At 41.7% G+C, this 10035-nt stretch overlaps 1 protein-coding gene across 1 annotated transcript; it reads left to right on the top strand.

Moving 5' to 3' along the window:
- Positions 1-7346: 7346 nt before the first annotated feature.
- LOC105045230 (uncharacterized) lies at positions 7347-8874 on the top strand. Its single transcript, XM_073257855.1, has 2 exons — positions 7347-7656; positions 8507-8874. Exons 1-2 carry the CDS (start codon positions 7424-7426, stop codon positions 8613-8615), a joined length of 342 nt encoding a protein of 113 aa, XP_073113956.1. The 5' UTR covers positions 7347-7423; the 3' UTR covers positions 8616-8874.
- The last annotated feature ends 1161 nt before the right edge of the window (positions 8875-10035 follow it).

The raw sequence follows: 10035 nt of genomic DNA, 5'->3' as shown, positions 1-10035 counted from the left end.
ACATCTAGATTTTGTGTAATAATGATATGAGGCATATGAGTTTGTTTCCAGGAGATGGCATTACAAATGATGAACATGACTTTCCTTCTTTCCTTGGGAGGAGTTGGGTGGTAAAACTACAGATTTGTTAAAAAATAAAGGTAGTAAAACCTGAGGATCGGGACATTAAATACCTTTAAATAGAGCAGTGAAGAGCCTCGGCAGTGCCAAATATAATGTTAATGCTGCTCGTCTAACTGGCTGAAAAGCAAATTTATACCTGAATTTAAGAGGCTGCCTGTAGCCCTTGCATGCAAGTCAATAAATGCATGAAAGATTTGCAACTCTTATAATCCAAATTTTTGAGCAGCACGCTAAAGCTATTTAATTTTAATAAATATTGGGGAAATCCAGATGCTTTTACATTGAGACTATTTAGGTCTGATAGGCAAGGGGGGTTGGTCATGGCTACATCTCATGTCTCCATAAATTGCCAGCTAAGTTTAAGGGTCGCATTCGAAAAACACAGCAAATCTTGTTCGACCCTACAGATAATGAGCCACCTTGCAACACATTTTTCCTTTCTGCACCTATTCAAGTGGAAAAAAAGGCTAATTTTTATCCAAAAATAAAGAGAATAAAATGAACAAAAACCTTTTGGTACTTCTGTTCTTTTCCTTTGCACATATTCTAAATCAGTCCCCCGCTTACTCTCAAATTGTGTCCTTTGAGAAGTTCTTAGTTTGGGGGAAAAACAATAAAAAAGCAAAACAGACCAAATAGAAGATCATCTAGTAAACAGGCAAATAATTAATTTCAAAGCTTAGTGAAAAGATTCTTATGAGAATGAAATATAAAATATCAACATATCAAATCTAAAATCCTTCCCCAATTTTACATGCATAACTAAAAATATACCACATGCATGAATATGCAAGCTTCAAGCTACAAAAGCAATATGGGAGTACAAGATTATATAAGGTATCATAGCTATAATCATATGCAATGCTAATCAAAATCTTTTGTAAATTAACAAGAAGGTGAATCCGCCATTTTACCTCCTTGTCAGGCTTCCTCATCCTGTAATAAGCCTTTCATCAGGCAAGGCGAATAAACAAAAAAACGGTTAAGGTATTCACGAGGGACAGGCTGATAATTTCTTCTGATCTACCACTTTCAAGTGGTACGAAAGGATCTGCTTGGTTTGTAGTTGAAAAATAAATGACATGTACATGTGGATGAAGTGCTAAAATCTCAAGATAGCCGCAACCACAAGAGGAATGTGGTGCATACTCAAAATTATGTCTTTTCTGTTGGAGATGTCTGGCTAGAACATCATTTTCACATGATCTTTTCGATATCACGCATTGTAGTAGGAAGAAAGAAATAATATAATAGAAATAATCAAATACGTGGATCAGCCAAAAAAAGTTCATCTCCATAGGGTGTGTAAGTTTCACTATGAGAAACAAAAATATAAGAGGAGATCACACCTTCAATCTTTGTACATCCAATCTTTCTCACAAGAAGCTCTTCCTCATAAAAATTCTCTCTTTAGAAAAATCCTCTGAATTCCTGAAGCGATCGCTGTCCGCTATCTGACAATCTGCTGAAGTATCTTATTCCTACTTTTTGTCGGTGCCTCTCAATCTACTATTGTGGTCCTTTGTCGAACAACCAAAGCCATCGTATGTCGTTCTGTTGCCACAGGGTGATTTTATAGCCCTTTAAACCCAAACAGGATCGGAAACTAACTCTTGTTTGAGTCAATGTGTCTCTCCAGCCACCAGATCAAGATTGGCTCCCATCTTATCCATCCGATCGTGCAACAAGAGTCTCCGATCCACGAAAAATCTTTGTAGACTGTGAGAAACTAGCTCGAAATGACCTTCGATCTACAATGGACCTCACAAAACCAACGAAAAATGTCCGTCAAGTCCATGCGGGTTTCATGGACCACACGGTCCATGCACCGTGCGTGGATCGCGTGGGAAAATCACATGGGCTGCGCCTGCAAGTTCCCTTCTGGGCCGCGCCTGCAAGTTCCTGCTTGGGCCATGCCCGTGTGTCCGCACGCTGGGTCGGGCGCTCGCATTTGGGCCACGCGCCCGCTCCGCTGGCCTGTCGTCGGCCCGATTGCTCTGTAAGTCGTGTCACTTTCTATTGAGCGTATCTCCTTCATCCGATCTCCGTTTGGGTTGATCTTGGGTTCGTTGGACTCCGTTTGTCATCGCGAACCTCGTTATGTGCTTAGTATGGATCGAATCTCGAGACATCAAATTCTAACAATCTCCATCTCAACTCGATATTTGATCTTCTCCTAACTCTGAGAGCTTCTGGATGTTCTCGCTCCTATGCCCTGGGACAATCATTGTTTGATCATGGATGGGCAGACATGGGAGTCGAGTCAGGTTGCTCGATCTCATCTCTGTCGTATGCTGTGCTTTTTCTGATCTGAGATCTGCTTGGGGTATCATCTTGCAGCAATAGGAATCTCATCCTGCGATATCACCTCTCATCCTTTCGAGTCTCGCATTATGCCCGATCTACCTCTATCTGGAGCTCCACCTCGCTCTGGGCTCCTCCTGGCTCCTGAAGCTCCATCTTGCACTAGACTCTCCATTAGGTAGTAACATTCTCTCATCCTCTTCTTCCTCTCCAGAATAATCCTATCGCCATACAACACCTTCGGGATTCCTCCATCAGCTATCATCTTGTAGTTTCTCGAATCCAGTCTGCTCAGTGAGATAAGATTTCGTCTGAAATCGGATATATATTGGATATTTTCCAATCTCCTCACTGCACCATCATGTGTCTTCTAGCTGATTGTGTCGATGTCTCTGATCACACAACTCGATCTATTCGGCTGATAAATAATACCCGTATTACTCTTCAGGGAGTCAAACTACTCCTCTCAATAACATACATGATAGGTGCATGTAGAATCTAAAATCTATTGCTAGAAAGAAGTAGATACCTCATCAAATATCTCCAGAACATCACCCTCTGACTTACTATTGGCTGTTGCTGTAGTAGCCCTCGTTCGATCCCTGAGTTGAGAGCAATTTCTGGCTAGATGTCCCAACTCGTCACACCGATAACATTTGGTCTTGCTCAAGTCCCTCATCCTGAACTTGGAACGTCCCATCGCAATATCTTATCGTTCCATCTACCGCCTCCTACTCTTCCAGAAATCACTAAAGCTGAGCTGCCATCTGAGCTCGAAGCTAGGTTCTCCCTCTTGAAAATCTCATTCTGAAGAATCACCGCGATAACTTCGTCCATCTTGATGGTGCTTTTTTTTACTAGAAGAGCAGTCATCAAAGACTCATACGAAGGAGGAAGTGACACTAGCAAGACTAGTGCTCTAGTCTTCTCCTTAACTTTCTTGCCAATGCTGAGAAGGTCGGTGAGGATTTTCTAGAAGTGGCTGAGATGCTCCTGCACACTCTATCCCTCAGTCATCCACAGCTAATAGAACTACCTCCAAAGGAAGAGGGTGTTGATGAGAGACTTCGTCATGTAGAATTTTTTGAGCTTCGACCACAGCACCATCAAGAAAGTCTCACCAAGCACATGGATCACCACCTCATCCGTTAGGTATAAGCGGATCATACTTATCGTCTGCATTTGGAGCCACCTCCAATCTTATACATCCATGGTAGTCGACTTCTTCTCGCACAAGAGAGTATCGATCAACCCTTGCTGGATAAGTACGTCCTTCATCCTTATCTGTCCAAAGAGAAATTGCTCTTTCTATCAAACCTGTTGATCTCTATCTTGATTGATCATGTCTTCTCTATTTTCAATATTGCTCACCACCGTCGTAATCTGCGTCCTGATACCGCCTCGTTCTGATACTATTTGTTGGGGATGTTTGGCCAGGATATCACCTCCATAGGACCTTTTCGATACTACACGTTGCAATGGGAAGAAAGAAGAAATACAACATAAACAATCAAATACGTGGATCAACCAAAAAAGACTCGCCTTCACGAGATATGCAAGCTTCACTATGAGAAAAAAAAATTACAAGAGGAGATCATACTCTCAACCCTCGTACACCCAATCTTTCCCTCACAAGAAGCTCTTCCTCACAAAAACTCTCTTTAGGAAGACTCCTAAATCTCTAAAGCGACCACTGTTCGCTACCTAACAGTTTGCCTAAAGCATCTTGCTTTTGCTCTCTGTCAGTGCCTCTCGATCTGCTACTGCGATCTTCTGCCAAACAACCAAAGCCACCATACATCGCTCTGTTGTCACAGGGTGATTTTATAGGTCACTGAACCCAAACAGGATCGGAAACCGACTCCTGTTTGAGTCAAAGTGCCTCTCCAGCTGCCAGATCAAGACCGGCTCCCATCCTATCCATTTGATCATGCAACAAGAGTCCTCGATCCATGAAAAACTCCTGTAGACCGCGAGAAACCAGCCCGAAATGACCTTCGGTCCATGGTGGACCGCGCGAAACCAAGAGAAAACGTCCGCCCAGTCCACGTGGGTTCCCATGGACCATCAGTTCACGCACCGTGCGTAGACTGCGTGGGAATATCATGTGGGCCGTGCCTGCACATGCCCGCACGTCTGTGCATGGGTCGTGCACCGCTGCGTGCACCCGCTCCACCGCCTGCCGCTGGTCTCCGCCGCTCCGTAAGCCATGTCACCTTCTATTGAGCATATCTCCTTCATCTGATCTCCATTTGGGCTGATCTTGGCTCGTTGGACTCCGTTCGTTGTCCTGGATCTTACTGTGGGCTTAGTATGGATCAATCTCAAGACGTCAAATCCTAACATCTCTATCAAGGCTTTGATACGAATGCTACGCTTTAAGGCCCAATGATCATGCCCATTATAGTCCTTCCAACTTTTATGTCATTCTCATTTTCCATCAAGCAATGTAAGTAACCTTTGGATTGCCCAATGCACTTATCTTGTGGAGACCCTGGAGTAGGAAGAAAAAATTGCAAAGAGAAAGTATGTTGACTTCTTCTCCGTCTTGGTAGCTTGATTCTACAATAGATCTCCCTTTATCAACCTCAACACCCAAAATAATTCCTTTGCGAGGATCTAGCATATAGAAAGTCCCATTGAAGAAAACACTGTGCGGGATCCCATGGTGATTGCCCAAAAATTGAGGACAAATTTGTACTCCTGAGCCACTCATCTGTCTTAGATGAATAGGTTCGAAGTCATAATGAAAACTGGAATCTTTATCAAAGCGAAGGATATAGTAGTGGCGAGGAGCAGTCCCCATTGCAGCACTGAACCATCTTTCGAGCTTTATGAGGTGGTAAGAAATCCAGAGCAGTATCAATGGAATCTTCATCAGCTGATGATAGGCTGATTTCCTTGTTAGTCCTGCTATCAGTTGTTGGCTATGCTGTGAAAATGGAAGTTGTACTTCAAATTTGAGAGACTGCTGGTTCTACAAAGCTGTTCCCAGATTTACAGCTCCTGCAATCCAATATTTTGAACTGGACACGAAAGCCATTTAATTTTTAAATTTTGAGTGGTGATGCAGATGCTTTTACATTGAGACTCTTTGGATCTGATAGCCAAGGAGGTTTTGACGTGGCTTATTCCTGCACCTCATGGTCTCCATAAATTCAACAGTAGGTTGTTAAGCACTTGTCTTGCATCGAATTGGATAAAATCTCATCATTAAAAATGCTTCCCTTTAAGTGGCAAAGAAGTTACTGGAGACTCTATTCCTACGTCCTCTTGCACTCCATCTAGGAAGGAAAATGTTAGGAATATACAATAGAATTTGTTTCCCAATTGCAATCTAATTAAGCTAACAATCAAAATAAATCATTAAATTAATATTAAAAATAATAAAAAACTTACGGATCGAAGGCATGTAATATACTATCCTAGGATGATTTTTGATTCTCATGTGGGATCAGACTCAAAAATTCTGTTCCAAGATACAATCAGAGATTTTTTTTACAGAAACGACCATAGAGAGGATGATAAAGCTTCAATCCAGCAAATCAAAGATCAAACAAACACACAAAGAAAATTTTGAAAGAGAAAGAAGGATATTTAGAAGAGAGAAAGATCTTAGAAAACATGAAACCCTTCTACCATGAGCTCAATTTATAGGCTCACAAATTAGCTGTTTGGGCTAGTCCAATGATAAAAATATTAAGCACGTAATTAACCAGTCTCAACGGATAGAAAACATTAATCAATCTAATGGGTAGAAAAACAATGGACAAAATACAACGTAAGAAATCCAACAAGAAAATGTTTTAATATGATATTAAATAAGAAAAAATGGTAATGATTCTTAAATAGAAAAAAATAAATAAAGAATAACAAAATATAAACCCTACCAGACCACCAACACGGAACGATGTGATCGCAAATGTGCAAGCTGGGTCGGCTGCGCATGCATGTTTATAGCCCAAAAGAAGGATTTTCAAAATAAACCACTTCCTATATTTTTATTTTTCAATGCGAGACTAAATAGACTTAGGGGTTTGAAGATGGTCGAAAATGTTTGAAGGAATCTTGAGTTTTCAGTTTCCCTGCAAAACCAATAGAAAAGACTTGCTGCCATCCACTGACCTTTGTTGACATGCGTTATGGACGATGCTGAATCCTTTAAGCTCAAAGTTTAAGCCATATAATTTTCAGGTTGTTGTACAACATTAGAACGTTCATTTGCCTGATCTAAGTAAAAAATCGGGCCGCATCTCTCCACCTAGAAATTGCAGTTTTCCAGGAAGCACGCCGGCACCATTGTGCTTTCACACACCATTTTAGATAATTCCCTCACTTTCAAACCAATATAAATAAAAAATAATGCTGCATTAGTCTAAACCATTCCTATGTAACGTTTGAAGATACTCGGAAGCATCCAAGGCTTTTGGTTCTGTCGCCTTCTACTGCTGGGTTAGGAGATGTTGGCTTTCACTACAACTTTTATTCTACAAAGTTCTAGGAGGTTAGCAATTCTTGTTGGACTGGTAGTTTATTACAATTGCTTCATAGTTAATTATAAAGCAAAAGAAAACTGAGAGCACTTATATATGCATTGGAGTTAGCTATAATATAGCTAAATAAAAAGAATTTTAGATTTTAGACTTGTTGTTGTGATAGTGGTAGGTAGTTCCAACTTTTAAGGTGGTATCTTTAAGTTTGAACCACAATAATTCCAGTCTGATCGCAACCTGTTTCCACAATTCTACAGTTCTGTACTTGTTTCCATTATGTTACTGACCAATGATATAAACCTTGTTGAACAGTAGTTGGAGATCAGCAGTTGGGATTTGGTTGGTGTAGAATGGTAGGTTTATGCATGCATATGGTCGCCCTGGTTGTATCCTTGGCTTTATAAATTCTCTTAGTGCAGCCTCAAATGTTACAATAACAAATCCACTTTCTTTGCTCCTCGTTTGCCTTCTTTCTCTGTGATTTTTTGTGTTCGGAGATCGTGATGGGACCTGGTGGCCCAGGTGGGCCCGGTGGACCTCCTGGCCCTGGAGGACCTGGTGGCCCGGGTCCTGGTCCTGGCTGGGCTCCTCTTCCTGGGGGTCCTCCAGGTTGGGGCCCGGGCCCTGGAGGTCCTGGCCCTGGAGGCCCCTTCTGGGGCCCTGGACCAGGAGGCCCCTTCTGGGGACCTGGAGGATCTTACTGGGGTCCTGGCTTTGGTGGTTTCCTAGGCTCATGGTGAGTTGTGCTATTACCTGAGGTATACTTTGATTGTGTATTGGTGTAGACTTGTTCCTTGAAGGCCAGTCAGGGTAAAAATCGCTTTGGGTTCTTTATATTTCTTGTCTTTATTGTTCCCCTCTTAAAACTTCTACTGCATTTAGAAACATTAAAGCATCTATTTTCGGAAAAAAATTTATGCATCACAATTTTTCATAGGGCAGTACAAGAAAAAGTATGCATGAATTGAGTTGGGTCGGTTTTAGGATTTAAATTAGTTTTTTGAAACTGAAACTGAACCCACCATCTACAAAAACCACTTGAATCTGATCGATAAAATTCGGTTTGGCTTTGTTTGGTTTATCATGTTGATATTTAATGGGTTGGACTAAATATGCTGGGCCAAGTCTAAATATAAAAAAAATCTATTTTATGTAGAGTTAATAATTAATGGATCGGACTAAATAAGCTGAACCAAGTATATCAAAAAAATATAAGAAAAATTAAAAAAAATTGATACATGCATGCATATGGGTTGGGCCGAGTTGGTCGGATTGGGCCAGATCAGGTTGTTACACACACCACACACCATGGATTGAGTTTGTTCAGATAGGATTGATTTGAACTGGTTTTGAAAAGTTAAACTGAAACTGAACTGAATTTTTTGATTCAAATCTATCTCAAATCCAAACCAAATCGAATTTTACAAAAATCAATGTAAACCGAATCAAAAAGATTAGCTTGGATTGGGTTCACGGTTCAACCGATTTTTTGCGCATATCTATCTCATATCACATCGTTAGTTCTATGGATTGTTATTTCTGAAATCTCTCTGCTGTTTTTTCCCCCACTTTTGTCTTTTTGGCAGCTTTTACTTCCTTTGCTGTTGCTGCTTGCTGCAAGAGTGCTGTGGGCCGTTTTTTGGTGGGCCTCCAGGCCCCCCAGGCCCCCCTGGACCACCTGGACCGCCCTTTTAATTTAAGCAGTCCGACAAAATGGACACATGAAGCAGAACAGTGAGCTGCTTGGTGCTATGTCGCGTTCTTTTTCCTTTCTGGTCGCTGCCTTTTTTTTTTTTTTTTTTTTATTTGTATTGTATTTCTCATCCTGGTTGCTTGCTGTGACCTACGGTATAGAGATCGTCAATGTCACATTACTAAAGAAATCCAACCTTCCATTTGGAAAGCGTTTCCTTTTTTCACAAAATATGGGAAGGTTAAACATTTGATATCTTAATTTGTTGGTAGTTCTACAAGTTGTGCTTTATGATGGAAGCAGCCCACGTGGCCATCTCCACCTTAGATCGCCTCCGCGAAAGATCCTCCAAGACGAGCATCATGGGTTCTGAGTGGAGAATATTTGGGAGAAGAAGACGACCCTTCCAAGACCCTCCAAGCCAATGAAAAAGGATCTCTCTCCGTGGATCCTTAGCTCCTCGATCCGTGGATTTGAGACATTGGCTGCCTTGGATCCTTCTTCCTCAAAAGGGATTGTGGGCGTTTGTCCTTCTGTCAAAGATGCTTCATCCCACAAGGAAAGGAAGACCGCCATCCGTAAAACCTTTAGAGAGATCCTGCTCTCCAACCTCTCCTCCAAAATATCTTTGAGCCTTTTCCCTTTCGAAATGGGAACGTACTTTAAATGTGGTGAACTGGGCCATTTCAGACGAGAATGCAGAAATGCCCTTGTTTGCTTCTCTTGCAGGGTTATGGTCACTCTTCTAAGATATGCACTTACTCTCCTCCTGTCGATAAAAACCCAGTGTGGATATATGGCAGACTGGAAAAGCTGCTTGCATTCCTTCCCACTGATGTTGATGTGAGGCATGGTCCTCGTGGATGTCTTCACAGTCAATACTTCTTTTATCTCTAGTTCCCAGCTTGTTAGAGCTTTAAAGGATCTTCTCTTCGAATTTAACTGGGAGCCTCAGTTTCTAGGCTTCAACAGCTACGTGGTCCCCTTTCCTAACCGGAAAGAAATCTGTCTTGCTCAAAGGAAAGGCATCATGAAGACCTCACATTTCTCCTCTTTAGGCCTTGGTCCATTCAAGGAGGGAAAGCTGACAGTGTTCCAAACCGTGCCCTCATTGAGATTTCTGGTCTTCCTTTTATCTGTGCAAATGTTGCTTCTATTCTAAGAATTGTTGCAGGTTTTGGCCTTCTGCAAAATATACTTCCTTCTTCTCTCTGGGGCCTTGATAGAGGCTGTCCTTCTATATGTCTTCTGTGAAGGGCTCGATCCATTTCTAGGAGTCTGGATGTCATATGTGGTGACTTCTCCGATGTAAGTCAAAATGATATTCTTGGTCTTGAGCAAGAAAATCCTTCCATCTCTGAGCTTACTTTTGCTTCAAAACCATATGGACTCTCTGGCCTCAAGCTCCCGCTGTGTCACAAC

This window comes from Elaeis guineensis, chromosome 5 (assembly GCF_000442705.2).
Source record: "Elaeis guineensis isolate ETL-2024a chromosome 5, EG11, whole genome shotgun sequence".
NCBI lineage: Eukaryota > Viridiplantae > Streptophyta > Magnoliopsida > Arecales > Arecaceae > Elaeis > Elaeis guineensis.
This window is presented reverse-complemented; position numbering and strand designations above follow the sequence as displayed.